At 42.9% G+C, this 18977-nt stretch overlaps 1 protein-coding gene across 3 annotated transcripts in view; it reads right to left on the bottom strand.

Moving 5' to 3' along the window:
- Positions 1 to 3432: 3432 nt before the first annotated feature.
- The window catches only part of LOC119436783 (uncharacterized), a 147216-nt gene continuing 131671 nt past the window's right edge, over positions 3433 to 18977 (bottom strand). The window contains exons 1-5 of one of the 3 annotated variants that reach the window (XM_037703780.2): positions 12964 to 13162; positions 7492 to 7553; positions 7204 to 7293; positions 4746 to 4772; positions 3433 to 3598 (exon numbers count right to left, since the gene is read on the bottom strand). In XM_037703780.2, the coding sequence (XP_037559708.1) occupies positions 3539 to 3598; positions 4746 to 4772; positions 7204 to 7293; positions 7492 to 7553; positions 12964 to 13042 (318 nt within the window). In that variant the 5' untranslated portion in view covers positions 13043 to 13162 and the 3' untranslated portion in view covers positions 3433 to 3538. Of the gene's footprint in view, positions 3622 to 4745; positions 4773 to 7199; positions 7294 to 7491; positions 7554 to 12963; positions 13165 to 18977 lie in introns of those variants that run through there. The other 2 variants (XM_049659988.1, XM_049659989.1) reach the window with 2 other exon arrangements.

Raw genomic sequence — 18977 nt, 5'->3', positions numbered from 1 at the left:
GTATCAGAAATGAACGTGTCATTTTCACCTGAAGAGCTCGACGCTGCGTTAGCGACCTGCAGGCGTTCTTCGTCACCAGGACCAGATGGCATCACGTACGTTGCCCTATGCCACCTTGGACATGAAGCACGTAGTGAGCTGCTCAACTACCACAATGAGTCTTGGCGAAACAGCTTTGTTCCTAAACAATGGAAATCGTGACGCTTGATACCCATTCTGAAACCTGGAAAGTCTCCGCTTGATTTATCATCATATCGTCCGATTGCGCTTTCGAGCTGCGTCGGCAAAGTGATGGAAAGAATGATTCTTGCTCGCTAAGAATGGTACCTCGAGCAAGTCAACATCTATCCGGATGCCATAGCTGGCTTTCGTCGAGGTCGCTCGTCCATCGACAATGTTATTGACTTCGTTACCTGGGTCCAAGAACAGAAAATCCTCAAGCGCCTACCCGTTGCACTTTTTCTCGATGTCAAAGGAGCATACGACAACGTCGCCCATGAGGCCATACTGAACTCATTTGAGGCTGTGGGATTTGGTGGTCGGATGTATCAATGGATTCGGGACTATTTGACCGAGAGGTGCTCTTTTTTAGACTGAAGACGGTCCAACGTCGGAACATTACATCTGCCGTGGTGTGCCGCAGGGTGGAGTGTTGAGCCCTATATTGTTCCACCTCGTCTTGGTGGGACTTGTGGAGTATTTACCGCGAATAGTTCATGTCTCTATATACGCCGAAGACATTTGCATCTGGGCCTCTGCAGTGACTCGGCCTCAGGTGCGGGCCAGGCTTCAGCGGGCGGCAACCATGACGGCGTCTTATCTACGAGAACAAGGCCTCGGTGTGTCTACAGAAAAGTGCGCATTGGTTGGCTTTACGCGCAAACAAATGTCCCTCTATCCTGTTTCAATCAACGGTCAAGCTGTGACCTATGTTAAGACGTATCGTTTTTTGGGTGTCATCATCGACCGCAACCTCTCGTGGACTCCTCACTGCGTCTACCAGAAGAAGTTATTTGCTATTGCTCAGGTATTTAAATTTCTCTGCAGGAAAAACTGAGATTCACCAGTCCATTCTATGCTGCAGCTGTACAGGGTACTGTTCCTGGGACTCCTTCGTTACAGTCTGCCAGTTTTATCAAATACATGCAAGACGAACATTCGCGCTCTGGGGAGCATACAAGGTCAAGCCCTACGTACGTGTTTAGGGCTGCCTCGGTGCACCTCAACAACCGCAACAATAGCCATCGCGAGAGACCATACGATCCAGACACACGTAGCTGCCGACTCCCTCAGAGCGCACATTCGTCATCTGTCAAGGATCCCCGACCATCACTTAGCTTCCCTACCAGCGGAGAGACCTCAAGCGACCTTTTCAAAAGTGATTAGCGGCCACCAAGAGTGGATACTGTCATCTTTTACACCGGCGGCGAAGCCTTCATCTCCCCTGTGGTACCTGCGACAGCCTCAAGTGAATTTTACTATTCCCGGAATAACAAAGAAGGCCAATCATCCATCGCTGGCTCTGAAGCAACTGACGCTCCTATTAATGCACCAGATATATCATGACTACATACATATATATACCGACGGTTCGACCTCACCTACCAGCTCAACTGCCGCATTCGTCGTTCCAGCCACGCAAGTTGCAGTTAATTCAAATTATCACATATGACTACATCTACGTCGGCAGAACTTGCAGACCTCCATGCAGCTGTGACCTACGTCACAGAAGAGCCGGCACAGAAATGGGTCATATTCTGTGACCCTAAGGCAGCCCTTCACAGTATCAAGTCAGTCTTACATCACAGAACTTATGAACAGATGATATCCGACATCAGGGAAGTACATCACCATGCTCTGGAAACAAGACACATCTTAGTGTTCCAGTGGAAGCCTGCTCACTGTGGCATCATCGGCAACGACATTGCTGGCAGGGCTGCCCGATCTGCCCACGAAGACACCCAGACGCGTACAATACCTTTGGCGAGGACGGAGACTGCCAGGGAACTTCCTCTGCTTGCACGCAAAAAGTCACAAGCTTTATGGAGTTCAAGTGCCTTCAATTGCCGATTGTACAAGTTGGACCCATTGCTACGTCTACAACTGCCATCTAGCCTTTCCCGCAGCGAAACAACCTTGCTGTGCCGCTTGTGGCTGGGAGTGGCGTTCACGAACGCTTACTCATTTCCTATGGGAATGGCCGAGAGCCCGATGTGCGACTCCTGTATGTGCGAGGAAACCATCGAGCACCTATTGTGTACCTGTCCTCGCTACGATGAACAACGCCTCTCTCTCCGGACAACTTTAAACCGACTGGACTCGAGAACGTTCTCTGAGTCAAAGATACTCGGACCATGGCTACACCCGTCACTGGCACAAAAAAGCGATACGTGCATTAGTACAGTATTTGAAGTGCACCGGTTTAAGAGACCGCCTATAGTGTCCCTGTACATCGTCCCACGTGTACTCAGTACTCATTCTCTCCCTATTTTACTCTTTCTATTCCCCCTTTCCCTTACCCCTAGTGCAGGGTAGCAAACCGGACGCTCTTCTGGTTGACCTCCCTGCCTTTCCTCTCCTTGCTTTCTCTCTCTTTCTATGTTATGTGAAGCAGTGTGCGGGGAGCCTACCACGTCAACGAAACGACCTTGACAGCACCCAGACGTACGCGGCTGTTTCATGACCTAAATGACACGCATGTCATGACATTCATGTCATGAGTCTTCGGGAGTCCCTTTAGCTACGCCTAAGGGACCTTAATGCGAAAGCCTTAGTCATGCTCATCACTATGACTTCGACCAACAACCTTTAGCCGTTTCCTTCACATAGCACCATATCCGAACTCATTTCAGTGGTTTTTGAGTGCTAATCTTTTTCGCTATATCAGTGTAATTTTTTCTGAGTCATGCTCATGACTATGACTTCTACCATCATCCTTTGGTGTTTCCTTCACTTAGTACACACGTCCGAACCATGTTAATTTTTTTTCGCTGGGTCATTGTCATTTTAGGTAGCTGTTTCATGACCTACATCACACGCATGTCATTAGACTCATGTCATGACCTATTATTTATGTTCGTCATACACTCTTGTCATACTAGGACAATTTTGGTGCATACCAAGTTAACGAAACAACCACGAAAGCACCAAGACGTAGGTGGCTGTTTCATCACCTACATGACCCGCATTTCATAACATTCATGTCATGACCTATCATTTATGTTCGTCATCCACTATTGTGATACCATGCCAGTTTTGGTACATACCAAGTTAACGATACGACCATGAAAGTGCCAAGACGTAGGCGGCTAGATATATATATATATATATATATATATATATATATATATATATATAGATAGATAGATAGATAGATACTGTCAAAATGGCATACGTGCGCTAAGAAATGCTTCGCCAATAAAAGAGAATGCGTATATGGACAATCTTTATTTTGGCATGACACTTCCAGCGTGTAGAAAGAAATTCTTGGTGATTTCTAGAGGGTACACTGCACGACTCGTGGCCTCTCAGAATCACTTCATCTTCGGCTCGGCTTGCACTCCCTATAGGCCTTCTTGATGGCTTCCGCCTCGTCACCCTAAAAAGAATAAATGATGGTCGCTTAAAGACTCCGAGTAACATCTGGCAACTTACGAAATATATATCATTTAGGTTCTGCTTGTTGGGATCGTACTTTTTAAATATTTGCAGACACCCGCCGGGGTTGCTCAGTGGCTATGGTGTTGGGCTGCTGAGCACGAGGTCGCCGGATCAAATCCCGGCAACGGCGGCCGCATTTCGATGGGGGCGAAATGCGAAAACACCCGTGTACTTAGATTTAGGTGCACGTTATAAGAACCCCAAGTGGTCTAAATTTCCGGAGTCCCCCACTACGGCGTGCCTCATAATCAGATCGTGGTTTTGGCACGTAAAACCCCATAATGTTTTAAAATATTTGCAGACTACAAGCCCAACATCCTCGCTGCCTACTTAAGTGGCCGGGCTTTACTTCATTTTGGCGTTAACATTATTATCGTCGTCCAGATTTTATCAGCAGTTGTCTTTGTACTTCTAAGACTCCTTCAGTTAGAAGAAAGAGGAAGGGGGTCTATCCACTGTAATGATCAGAATTTCTCAAATAGGGCATGCATGTGGCGGCTACCATGACAAGTAGAACAAATTTAAGCGCTCAGTTTCGTTTCAAGAGCCGCTGCCTAGTGTTTAGATATTCTGGTACAACTTATCATCGTAAAGCCTATACATGGCTTCACAAGGTGGGTAGACCATTTCCTGGGTGGAAATAATGATTGACGACATTAAACGTTTTTAATCAGCAAAGTCAAGCGAAAGTTACTGGACTACACTGCGTATTTTCCCATTTAAGAAGAGATATGCATAAAACTATACGTGCGCTGTACCGGATATAAGCAACGTGGTTGAACAAGCTGGTTCTCCACTCGATGACATTCTGCTTTCCTTTATCAAGTGTCACTATTTGAAGATAGTTGTTTCATTCCGTAACAATATTTTTTTTTATTTTTTTGATGTGGAAGCATGCGCAGATGGGACGAGTTACTATGTAATCTTATATTTTGTGGGAACTACACCAATCTAGAATTACTAGGAGCCCTCTGATATTTATGCAGGAAGGTTACTGCAAATGACGCGACTTCTCAAGCTACAGTTTCAAGGCAGTGTAAAATTGACTTTAAGCAAAGAAGGTTATGAAATTTAAGAGTACTTACTGAGAACACCGTTTCCAGCAGCTCGACCTACATTAAGAAAAAAATACAAATGAACTTGTATGAGTTCGAAGTATACTTTTAAGCATCCTTTGTGTTATCGCACAGTTACACACCAACTAAAAACAAAAGACAACCCACAATCACGTTTTAAACGTTGTGCCATGTTCTGCCTGTGCTACGTAGATATTTACCGCCACGTTGAAACACACCATACGATAACTTTGAAGCGGTGCACCTTTGTGATGGCCTTTTTTTCCCTTCACATGGCCTGGAAGCGGAGCTCAACAAGCAAACATGGTACAGAACTTTGTTCGTTTAGTTCGCATTGACAATATTTACATCAACACAAGAGGAGAACACATCCGGATTTTTCAATACCCCGTTTTACAAAAAAAAGAGTGGAAACCTTTTAAATGCAGAGTGGGCATATCACCAAATATATACTCCCAATTTAGGTAGCTAAAGAAGCCTTAACTTGAAGGATTCATAAAATCTAATCTTTTGGAAGCCTAAAACAGTGCCACAGAGTTGTCAGTGGGAGAACTCCCCTTGGAACTTGGGTTGATGGCCCTCGAAAATTAATATTTAATAATCAATTAAAACAAAAGCGGGATGAGTTAGTGCGTACTCATGGCTGTAGTGCAGCGTTCTAAAAAAGACAATAGACGCGAGCTATATAAGTTATACGAAACAAACTGAGGGCTAACTCAAGGTGTAGGTTTTTTTCTTTTTGCGCCCTGTTTTATGTCAATTTGCTTGTGTCCATCATTCTTTCTGCGGTTGCAACTTATTCATGCCTTGTTGTGGTCACGTATTAGCAACAGTGCCAAAATATTATGATCATCATCGCTTTCGAAGGGCATAACAAATCTCTTCAACAGCTTTTATTCAGCCTCTTGAACTGAAAGCGAAGAGGATCATTGACGTAAAGTACTTGCATGCTATTTTAGTAATTCTGGAGCCATCGTCCATGAATGTAAGCTTGAGCATTAAAAAAGTACTAGCGCTTACACTCCTCCCCCATAGCAATACATATCGGTTATGTTAAAAATATAGAATTATACGTTCTACTCCAGACTTCGAACTTCATTGTGTTACGAAATGTTGCAAAATAGTTTTTGACTGTCTACAAAAAGATATCAAGCCATTAAAAGCTGAGAAGCACATCCCGCAGTTATATTTATGCTACAATTGTAAGTAACTGTTGCAAACGTGTGCCAAATCTGTGCCTAAGCCATGCGTCCTCTGTGTGCCAAAAGAAAACCGACTCACGCCAGCCAATCCTATTGTGTGGACGAAAAGAAAGTGAACAAAACAAAACGGTTATTGAATAAACTTTAGAAAACCAGCGCACATAGCAACAATGTGCTCGTCAGAGATGCAGTTCTCACTCAACACTAGCTGACCATTCTCTCGAAAGGAAAAATTGAAGAGCATTTTCCGAACACTCTTGGAACACGCGCTTTACTTTCTTCGAGAGGAAAAGAAAGGATTCAGAAAAAAAGTAACAAAGGGAAATACAACAGAATTTTGTTATTTTTATTTACTTGAAGATATCGGAAATGCTGGCAACGTTCATCCCCACTTTTTCACACTACTCGATTGTCATACGAACAAACAGAAGTGACATGATTAACCAGAAGAGCACAGCAATTTCAATGTAACATTTTTGTGATTTTGCATACCACACTATATCTACTAGACTAACAACCTAGTGAAACCCTGCGGCCTCTAGTGCAGTACCAACACAAAATTTTTGCTCGCTACTGGTTCATGTGTAGTACAATCACTACTGTTTAGTCAGTATTGTGATCAAGGCTCACAAAGTGGACGTGCAAAGGAGATGTAACCATAGTTTCCATAGCCAGTTGTAGCTTTGCACATAATAGTGTATTTTGTGCACAATGCACAATGCTGTAAAAACTAAAGGTTGTAATAGGAACGAAAAAATACAATACGGAGCTCATAAAACACCGCTTAGCTTATTTTATACTTTACATTTCAGGCTTCATATTCTTGTGAATGGTTTAGTTGGAGGTTAAATCTTCAACCCACCGCACGGTGAGATTACAACAAGAGGCTGAAAGTACAGCTTGACAGATGCGCAACAATTTCTCACCTAATTCTCACAGGCTATTCACCTACAGAATACCTTTTCTGGATTTTCATTTTTTATCGACACTGTCTTTAGTATTATGAAACTTATCGACCGCTTCAGGTGCCTTTAGTGGAGATAATATGAAGGACTCTTTCTATCTTTAATGCATGGCGTACTCAGATATATTTTAAACTTTCGCTAATAGCTTATGAAACGCTCCTATGCACATGTAAATATATTTCTTATTCATTTGGGACTAAACAGAATACAAAAGGAGTGGTCCCAGTTGTTTCCTGTATTGCTACGTTACTTAACCAAAACAAATTTCTACACCCGAAAATCTGGATTGCCTGCACTCACGAAGTCAATGTCTGCTTCGCACTGCTTCTTAACAAGCTCGGCCAGGTTGTCTCCCTTGCTGCTGATGATTCCTGCCGCCTTGCCTTTGAGCTGAAACAAAAGTCATCATTTTAAATACTGCATACTAGTTATACCCGTTAAGGGAAGTTTCAAAAATCCGCAGCGATCTAAGCATCTTTCGATGCTCAGAGCCGGAATGGCTTGCTTCCTTCCTTGCTTGCTTGCTTGATTGCTTGATTAATTGATTGATTGATTGATTGATTGATTGATTGATTGATTGATTGATACCTCTGCGGGAACGTGCTCTCCCATGCACTTCAGAACAGCCTTGATTTCTTCATTGCTCTTCCCTGCAAAAGAAAAAAGTACGTACGCGCAGCTTAGGCATGTCCCCAATATATGGCATTCGCACTGAATGTAATTGGTGTACGGGTATAACAAGGATCCCCCAGCGCCCGTCATATTTGTCGCACCACACAGAGAGTGTTTGCATGGCGGAGGAGTGTTCACTCTTGTGCAGATTACAGATTACACAGCGTCCTACTTCGCTATGTCGATGCCTCATCTGAGTCTGTCTGGTGTTGACTGTTAATCCCTAATGGCAACAATATAGTGGTTGTTTCTTTTTATCGACCGCCGAGTGGCGATAGCACTCATACGTAACTCAGTGTGTCTTAAAAACTGTGTTCTCTTTCTTCTGAGATCATTTCTATAGGACGAGACTTTAATTTACCTAACCTTTTATGGCACTATAGACGTCCAGTTGAAGTTGCCAAATCCGCACTCCACACTTGCCATAGTCAGGAGCTAATTGGCGCTCTTTGGCCACATCTGGCCTTTGCGCTACAGGAGGCAACACTCTGGATTTATTATTTATTTATTTAATATACCCTCAAGACTCAAAGGCATTACGGAGGGGAGTGCTTACAGCAAACAAACGAAAATAAATGCACAAAAACACAGTGAGCCAAGAAATAAGTTACCAAGGCTTCTGATTATACAATTTTAGCTAGTGCGTCGCAATATACTAAATAAGTGGTCATAAGCAATACATGTTATATATGTTATATATTTTATATATGTTAGCTGAAGCTGCTCCAAGCTGTTGGTCATCATGTATGAATACAACTTCTTCGGGAAAGTGGTTCGATTCAGCGGACGAACGAGGCAAATAAGAACGAAAAAAAGACTTATTGTGACGTTATCCAAGACCAACCTGATAACGATGATCAATTCGAGTGGATGGGTACTGTGGTTGGCCAATTAGTTCGTCGCGTAAAGTCGAATGATGGTAAAGCTTGCGAAAAAGAGTTAAACGCGAGATTTTACGACGAGATGATAGGGGTGTGAGCGTCAGGTTAATTGTCATAGCAGATATACTTGTGGTTCTATTATAGTTACACAAGATAAAACCCACTGAATAATTCTGAATAACTTCTAATGCACTAATTAGTTTCTACTGAGTAGAGTCCCACACAGCGCTTGTATACTACAACTTGGGACATACTAGTGCCTTATAAATAAATACTAGCTATAGAGACATACGGGCGATTAAAAAACCATTGTTAATTACGTTGTTGCTATGGGCCGCCCAGGCTAAGTTGGCGGCGATGTGCATAAACGTGTGAATCGGGCATAAACGATTTGTGGGGCTCTCTTCATTCCCACTCTGCGCATGATCCCGATGGTCTTTCTAATTATGTGTTGAATCATTGTGGATCCCGTATCTCTCCCTTTTTAATTTTGTTATTTGACGAATCATTGAACAATGAGAAAATACCTAATGTATGGAAAATTCTCAATTTCAAATCCATACAGAAATGTGGAGACCACGATAAAGAGGGCCACTATAGGCCTCTGTCCTTGATTTCTGTCGGCTGTGAAACAATGGAGCGCGTGATATACTCAAATCTGATGAACGATGAGTTGGAACAACGTTTTCACGCTTCCGAGCATGGTTTCCGTTCCGGTTTATTGTGCACGACGCTACTTACCGAATTTATTCATGATATTGCCTTGAGTTTGGACAAGGGTGAGCCGCTAGACGCAGTTTTCTTAGGCTTTATAAAAGCCTTTGACGTCGTATCACATGAGCATCTCCTGTACGAACTGCCTTTCTTGGGAATGCCTGGTTATATTCTTAGGTGGATTAGGGATTATTTGAGCGCGTGCCAGCAACGTGTTGTTCTGAATGGTGCATCGTCAACTTCTGCTGATGTATTTTCTACCGTGCCACAAGGTTCTGTGCTCGGACCCTTACGGTTTCTGGTATTCATAAATGACCTCACCGTTGATCTACGATGATCCGTCAGGCTGTATGCCGGCGACGGTGCTCTCTATCATCCTGTCACGCACATTAATGACATGGCCACTCTGCAGGCAGATATTGATAAGATTTGTAGCTGGTGTGACGCGCGGGAAATGTATTTAAACACTGAGAAATGTTACCACATTCAGTTGACAAACAAGAGGCAAATACTTGATTGATCCTATAGTATAGTTCCTGAACAGAAAATTAGTAACAAACGTTGCATGGGTAAAATACTTGCGTATTATTTGCACGCCTATCCTAGATTGGACTGTTAACATGGATGTGTTACAAAAAAGACCTGCCGCCTACAATAATTGTTCAAAAGAAACTTTAAAACCGCCCCCTCGCGACCTGAAAGAAACTGTATATAAGACCGATTCTAGAATATTGGTATGTTGCCTGGGATCCCTTCACGACAATATTAAAGGATCAATTGGAAGGTGTCCAGAAACACGCGACAAGGTTTGTAAGCGGAAATTACAACTTTTTCTTCAAAATTCTGAGATTCAGGAGAGACTGCCTGGAAAACGTTGTCCTCAATAGGAAAAGCGTTAAGAATAAAACTTTTTTTAGATTTACAATAATCGCACTGGTAATGATAAATCTAAGTTTCTTCTCCCTCCACAGTTCATATCGTAGCGAAGAGAAAATAGTAAAAAGTCAGAGAATAAAAGTGTCGCATTAATGTTTTCAAGTATTCGTTTTTTTTTACATAATTCACGAATGGAATCACCTGCCGTGCTGTCGTAGTGGTTTTGGCGTTGCGCGGCTAAACCTGAGGGGGCGCGATAGACTCCCGGCCACGAGGACCGCGTTTCCATGTGTTCTAAATGTAAAAACACCCGTTTACTATGCATTGTGTGCTCCTTAAGAAACTCGAGGTGGCCAAATTAATTCGGAGTCCTACGGCGTGCCTTAAAATGATGGTATGTAAAACCGCAGAATTTAATTAATTTTATATCACGAATGGAATGCGCTATCTGGTAAGACAGCATGTATGCCTAACTTTTTAGACGACATTGAAAGTACGGTGTGAAACCGGTACCCTGTACTCAGTTCAACGTTACCCTGTAGTACCTTGTAACCCATTTGTGCCATGCACCCTGTTTGTTTTTGTTTTTTTTTTTTTTTACTCTAGCCTGGCCCTTCGTGTTCCGATTGCACATTTATTCGGAGTGTTTTCCTTTTGTTGCTGTGTTTTCCTTGTCGTTTTGTTTTTACATTTTGTTTGTATTGTAAACCCCCTAATATAATGCCATAAGGGTTCTGTAGGTTTTCAGTATAATAAAGTAAAAAAATAAATAAGTACACAGTCAAGAAAGAGCAAAGAGCGGCGAAAATCCTCATCACCATGTGGTGAGATTAACTACATATCTTGGCATTTCTCTGAGTAGAAAAGGAATCCTTCAAAGGTACCCGAAATTCAAGAGTAATGATAATGTCGAAAAATTCTACATATGCCGATTTGGTGATTGGAATCACGATGAAGCTGGCCTACACAAGTTAAATTAGTGACTACACTATTGATCCAACGTCAGACCTGTTATCTTAGCAAAATGCATCCTTCGCGAGTGCATGTTTAAGGCTAACAGGAGAGTAACCGGAAATCATAGGCTTCATCAAACGCCGAAGCGAGCAGTGACCCTGAGTTAGTGTACATAAGAAGTCCTTGTCCTTGCTTCACCGCTTCGATACTGATCGGTTACTGCGCTTTTAGATTAACGCAAGAACCGGTACAGTTCTCTATAGTTTCTTTTCTAATTTGAGAAACCCCTTTGCCAACAGCGCGAGCGATTGCGTGAAGAAATAATTATGCACGATCTCAAAGGCATGCTGTGCATGATGCAAATACGCAAATGCAAGGGCAACGTTATAATGCAAGGAACATCGTATATCCCAACGTGGTACGGCTCATACAATAACCGCGCATCAGAACACGCCTCCATCTCATGGGAGAAACTTGTCAACGCAGCCCATGTTCATGGCTGCCTGTTTGAACCTTTAAGTTTATAGAGAAGCTCGTTGTAGTGCTTTTGTTTGTAAAGGTCTTTATTTGCAAAAAGCATGCTGCATTTATTTTTTCAAACATTGATTTTGCGGGACGAAAAGTCAGGCATGCCAAACACAGTGATAAGAAGAACGACCACCACAACACAAACGTCGTGACCTTATAATACGAACGACGAACCTCTACCAACTTGCTCAGTGTTCTGTAGATTTAGGATGTTGTTTAGGAGCACCGTAATAAACAATGCCACAGCTAACATTGTTTATTACGAAGAAAACTACAAAATAATTAACTTTAGTTCTTAATCATGCACAAGATATTGGAAAATCAAGGCTGAGCTTTTGTTTGGATGCCCACTTTTCGTTCCTTGATATTGAAGCACGAGAAAATGAATATTTCAAGGAATAATTTTGAGCAATCAAGTTTGGAAGCTGATAAGCGCTGTTTTAACAGGACATTGCTTGCTTAAAGAGCGAGATACATCGCGAAAGAAGACCAAATTAACTCGGGCATGGTTTTCGCGTCGGGAAAAAATGATTTAGGCATCCATTTTGGGCCATTTAAACCTCCACAGTTGTATTTACTAGAAAAAAAAGTAAACGTACTCACGCCAATAGAAAAACAAATACATACAGAATACTTATGAGAGAAAAACACTTTCCAAGATTAGACACAGGGAACGGCATTAGTTATCACGCCATTAAAGTTACCACGAACGTTTTATTGCGTTGCCGCATACAACCAAGCTCGTTGAAGCAATATTTCACATTACGATTAATTTCGAATATTGTAGGGTCATGGATTCGTTTTCTCTAGCGAAGAAATTCGTGCTATAAGGACATACAGATATCATTATGCGTGGACCACATTTAATACTCTGTCTGCTTTATTGTGTACAGTTCCTGAAAGTAAAAAAAAAAAAATATGGGAAAACTCTCCGCCAGTTGCAGCTGTAGAAGCACTTGAAGCAATTATCCAGCTTCGAACAGCCAAATTTTGTTTCAGTACGCGTTAACCTATCCCAGAAAACACAAATTACCAGAAATGTTCCCTGTTACAGTTACGTTACCTGGAATGGCGAATGACCAGAACATGTCCACACGTACGAAGAGCATATTCACTTCGTATATGCGCACAAGCCCAGAGCCGCGGGTTGCACAAACGTAAATTAAGACACTCGATATAAAAAGAGCTTAACATAGATTGCCTTCGAGCGCTTTGACATGAATCCACACAGTAGACACAAATGACAAGCGGAGAAACTGGCCTGATGAAACCTAAGTTCTAGAAGTGTACTTGGCATATGGTTTTCACTTGCCTTAGGTTTCGTTGCTGGAACATTCTCTTCAACGTGAAGTACATTGTCACACATTTTAATGGGCAACGCTAACAAATGCACTCATGGTAATATGATAAAGCTAAGGAAAATAAGCTTGCTTACCACACAGCTCCCTACCACCGGCAGCCTCAGCGAGGAAGGCTCCGGCCAGGATGAGTCCGCAGACGAGGAGCACCTTCATCTCGAATAACGTAAAAACGCTAAGAGAGAGAAATAAGGCGAACACAAAGGGAGCGCGGAAATGCCCGAAGATGTAGCCGACCAACTGCGACAGAGAGCTCGATTGAATAACAGCCGGTGAGTCCGGTTATATATGCAATCCCTCTCTTGCACGTGTCCTTGTCGGGGCTTGAAATGCTGAGTCAACCCTGAAACTTGTAACCTTTTCTTTTCCTTTTTCTTGACAAACTTTGCGCCCGCGCTGCGCTAGCAACCTTTCATACCTGAGTGAGAATATTAGGCAATAAAAACCCTAAAAATAAAGGCTAAAGATAAAAACTGGGAGAAACTGCTAGCTGAGTTGGACAAGAGGAGACCCAGGGTCGTGTAACAGGAAGCTTCTAAGCCACGATGATACGCATCACGCCCTTTGATCGGCCAGTCAGCTCTGCCTATCCAGCGTTTTTTTTTCGATTTTATTTACACTCGGTCCTAATCTGATCGGGCACGCTTGGGTGATGCCGATCGAGATCACGGTCAAGCGTATTATAGCACGTGAGCATTACGCACCATGGACACTCTTTCCACGTTGCGTTCGTTGATCATGCTCGGAATTGAAAACTTCCTCCCATTGCGTTAGCACGTCCCGCTTGCCGCAGCAAGTGCGAATCAAATGTCTCATTTTCCTACCGCACTATCGATATTTTTTACGCTCTCTACGGCTCAAAAAGCAAGGACGTGCCATGTTACTGATGGTTCTCTCTGCATTCTCTCTGCAGAGCTCCTTCTAAATTACTGTTGGTGCTTCCAGCAGAGCCACACGTATTTTCCTCACAAAGAAAGAAAGAAAGGAAGAAAGAGAAAAAGAAAGAAAGAAAGAAAGGAAGAAAGGAAGAAAGGAAGAAAGAAAGAAAGAACGAAAGAAAGAAAGAAAGAAAGATTGCAATGTATCAAATAAGGCTCTCCGCACCTGTGCGTTATGAATGGTGACCATTTGGCGCGTGCCTGCTCATCATGCATGAAGGTGTCCTTTGTGCTCCTTATGCATATCTTTTTGTCTCATTTACCGTCCCCTATAGTGTCCGCTAGCCAGCAGCCCTACATTTCTGGTGGACTCTAGGTTTTTTTTTCATTGCTCGCCTCCTTCTTCTTTCTTTCTCTTTCTTTCAACTTTGAGAAATCGACCTCCTTGAGTTTGCATTATAGTAACAGCGAACAATAGTTGAATGTTACAGCACATGCAAAAATACCCCCGCCCGCCTTGTAATAATAATCCAGTCGTCGTCCCAGACGTCACTGGGACGACCACTGGATCACATGTGCCAATTTGCTGTTCTCGACCATACTTAAAATGTGATCCCTACTTTTAAGCGATTTCACCATGTGGGTTACTCGGTTATGTTCCAACTTAGCTGCTTCAGCTATCTCTGTCCAATCGTCCCTTGGCGAAGTCTTAATGACTCTGCATGGCTGTATTGGGATGTCCACAAAACAACCACTAGGAGCATTTGCATTCCTGTTAAATTGCTGTTATCATCTAATATTCCTTGTAGATCTGCTGTAAATACACCAGCGTATATATATATATATATATATATATATATATGTTCCGCTGCCAGTGCTGTTATCTAGCAAACAATCCTTAAAATGCGGTGAAATTGCTTTTTTGCCTTTTTGTATCATTTTTTTAACTGCATGGATTATATAGCGCAAGTATTCCAGCTGAAGTGGAATATCTGAAGGCGGAAATTACGACAAATCCCATTTTACAGGCAGCTAATCAAAATACTGATTAATTGTCGTTCATTAATTATTAATATATTACTTGGTTATTCACCTTGGGGCACATATCGCAACTGCGAAATTGAAGCTGAGCAGCGAAGTCATGTCGGCTTATAACTATTAGACTAGAACCACTTTTAAGATATCTGTTGCTCAAATCTCTAAAGCTTTATTAGCGTTCCATTTTAATTGTCCCGAACTGTTACAGGGACGTTTTTCGTAAGGAGTTGGCGGCAATGCTAATGTATTTTGTAGCACATTTTAAAGAAGGATATCTCGAAAGTGGTGCCAGTCTTAGAACTTCTGCTAAGCAAACACTATCCTACGACTGCTTTGATTGAATTGCGCAATTATGACATGTACCCGAACGCAATTATGTGAAGAACTATTTAATGATTTTTTTAATTAGCTGCCGGGATATCACCATTGCTCATGCCGGTAATATCTGTTCCTTCCATAGATCTACCTGAAAAGGCGGAGCCGCGCTTTCTTTCACACATATATATATATATATATAATATATATATATATATATATATATATATATATATTTATATATATATATATATATATATATATTGTTTGAGCGATTTAAGATATATATATATATATATTTTTTTTTAAATCGCTCAAACTTTCTCCATTGTAATTCTTTTTTGCGTATGATGACGGCTTATCAGTAATCTATTGAAGTGCACACGAAAACCGAAAAGGTTGCAAATATTTATCTGGAAAGGACAGTATAGCGCTAGGCTACTTCAGCTAGCTGAATCGAAGCTCCTGATAGAATAAATGGCACTGAAAGGCGCTTAACGAAACTTGCGTATGCCGTTCTCAAAACGACCACGCTGCAAAATTTCGCTCTTTGACGGAGCGTTGCGCTATTACTCGGATGGGTGAGTACGCCCACTGGTGCTATTCGCATCGGCATGAGCTTAGAGGAGGGACCTAATCGAGTCTACTCACGAGGAAGTGTTATAATGCCTCCTGATTGCTGGGGGAAAAAATAGAAATAATATATAACCAGGCCTCTTCCTTATTGGTACTGCCTTTTCTAAGAAGACAATTTCGAGAAAAGGAAGTAAATAAAGCTGACACAAAAGAGGTCTCGTTGCTATGAGACTGTATTCAATGCTTCGCCAAAGCAAGTTTTAGCAGGGTGCCTGAGTTAAACCCTGCAAATTTCCTGCAGTTGTAGCTAACTGTTTTGACTAATAACCAAAATATGAGATAGAAAGAAACGCGATTACTTGCTCTGTCGGCGAGTGCGAAGGTTGTCGGCGAAGAACATTTGCAAGAAGAAAAGGAATGGTAGGTTAGAACGGTATTTATTACGCTCAGCGTATCTTATTCCACTTGCACGTGCGTTCTGGAAATTTTTAAAACTCACCAATACGCGGTATCTGTGAAGTAGTTCTGTTCGTAAAGACACGTGTTCAGTGCCCGGCCGCAGAGGCCATGTTTCGACGGGTGGAGAATGGAAAAAATAACACTCATTTGCCGAGCTTTGTGTACACGTTAAAGAACCTAAGGCGCTCAAGATTGACCCGAAAGAACATAAGACGGCGTCCCTCACAGCTTGTTTACTGTATTTTAACGTCGAACCCATCAATCATTCAATTTAGAACACTGATCACAAACAAAACAACTGAATTATCACTTTAGGAACTCCATTCCGTCAATTTGCAGCCCCTTGTGAGGTGAACTCTTTAGGTAAATTAAATATATCCCTTATGTCGACGCAGCCTATTTCTTCTCACGGTTGCATCTCCAATATGTTCGCCGCAATGAACTGGCGTGTTTACCTCAATTTTCGTAGAACTTCAGTGCCATTCCGTTCAATAGCATGCGACTTCCCGAGCTCATGCATGACAGAGCTCACTGTTAGGATCGCTTACATAAGAAATTGTCTGCTTCACATAATGCCTACGTAAGTTGATTTCGAAATAGTTTTTTTAAGCGCCAGCAAGTTTCTGCGACCTTGCAGAATCACGACCGAAGTACCAGCTAATCTGTCCCTGCTAACGTTCATGGAACCGCATGAGCCGGTTCGTGCCCGTGTTCCCACGCCATCACCATGCAGCCACAGTTTGCTTCGGGCTTCTATATAAGCTGCAAATCCGGGATTCAACTGGAAAAAAAAGATAGCCGACATTTTGGACGGACGTTTGCAACAGACGCTTTGTATCTAGCCGCTCTAGGTGCTCCAGCAGCTCTGCTGCTAAAAAAAAGACAATTGGCCGACTTGTTGCTGGTTCACAATTGCGAGCAGTACAAACCACAATGAGTGAGGGAGAAAGAATTTAAACAAGATAATCTCCGTTCTGGAGGTATTGCGGTGTAATCATGACAGAAAATAAGGTGCACTTTTTTAATATTATTACATGTGTGTGTGTACGAGAGTTTGGCATCATGGGTGATGCCGGATATTGCTTCTCGTTTAGCCAAACAACACATGCCAAAGTTAGGCCGGCTTGAGCAAACGACAAGACAACTAAGAATAATAAAATAAAATTCTGATCACGCTCATGCAGGTTCAAAGGAAGTACAAAGCAAGCACCACTGTACGTCACAAAAAAATAACTAGAGTGATGTTGAATAAAAAAGAAATCCCACGATGAATTTCGACGTTAATGCGATCAGCATTGAAGCAGTGTAGCGGTACACCGAATTGCCTAATTCTTCGCATCTGTGAAGCCGACTTCTTCAATTTATTTTCTGTTACCGACCATTTCTTCACACTTCCCTGTAGCTCAACGCTCCTCACTCAATGGATGATTTCGTCCCACTCCGTTCACTTTACTTCTTTTCTCCACACTAGACTGCTTTTGATGGCGACTTCATCACATCCTGTGCTGCTTGTGCATCCGGGCACCCACCCAGTGGCCCATACACATTCTGGAGGATTGGCTAAAAATGTTCACAAAGCTATGGTCATGTGCCCTGTTGTCATATCCAGTGCCCCGTGCTATGATGGGTACACCCATCATAGCGGCGCCCAAAGATAAGGGGTCCCAGCAAAACCAACGGAAGACCAAGGCAGCCTCACCCAAGAGGACCAACACCAAAGAACAAGAGGTAAGCTGGGCAGCAGTAGCCTCCCCCTCGTATAAAAAACCACAGACGCCACCGCCCACGAAATTCGAACAGGAACTCGCGAGCATGCGCGCACAGATACAAACACTAACACAAGAAAACAGACAACTCAAACAACAAGTGATACAGCTCACAAAAAAACCACAAGAGATGGCACCACACCAGGCCATCATTGACCTAAAAACCAATGTCGATGCCATTCAAACCCAGATGCAAGCCTTCATGGATGCTACACGCGCCCAGATGGAACAAATAACACAGACTGCCCTACAACGCACAGAGGCAGCAATCAAGCACATGGAAGCCGCTGTAGACAGCAAGCTTAAGGGCCAGCTTCACTCCATAAAACTGCGAAAAACACTACGACAGAACCTCTGCAAAGTCACACCTGCGGCAGGACATAACCGACACCAACACCCATCACCGACCATAACATCACCGACCACAACACCCAACAATGCCTAGACCACACAAGCAAGTCAAAGAAAACTTAGAAATTTGGCAATGGAACTGCCGTGGGTACCGAAGGAAAAAAGGGCTACTGACACAATTGATCGCTCAATCCTCAAAGCCGCCAGGGGTCATAGCCCTACAAGAGCCCGGTACCCGACCAACACTACATGGCTACGAGGAATACCACGCAAGTCAAGACGACAAATGGAAGGTAGCCACACTCGTGGACAAAAACATAACAACTATACAACACACATCTATACACGACGTAGACGTACAACATGTACTCCTAGAATTCGTGTACAAAGGCAATCAGACAAAGAGTGCCTTTGTTCTAAACGTCTACTGCCCCCCCAGCCAAAGGCGGGCAAACATTGACAAACTCTTCAGGGACACTCTCCGCCTTGCCAAAGATCGCCCTCTGGTAATCATGGGCGATTTCAACGCTCAGAACACGCTATGGGGGTATCAGAGGCAGGACTGGAAGGGTCTCCAGCTAGAAACACTAATGGAACAGAGTCACCTCACACTGATCACAGACCCGAACACTCCGACGAGGGAAGGGAACAGCGTAACACGTGACACCACTCCCGACCTCACCTTCATCACACAAACCACGCGAGCCG

Source organism: Dermacentor silvarum, chromosome 1 (genome assembly GCF_013339745.2).
Source record: "Dermacentor silvarum isolate Dsil-2018 chromosome 1, BIME_Dsil_1.4, whole genome shotgun sequence".
In the NCBI taxonomy this organism is placed as follows: domain Eukaryota; kingdom Metazoa; phylum Arthropoda; class Arachnida; order Ixodida; family Ixodidae; genus Dermacentor; species Dermacentor silvarum.
This window is presented reverse-complemented; position numbering and strand designations above follow the sequence as displayed.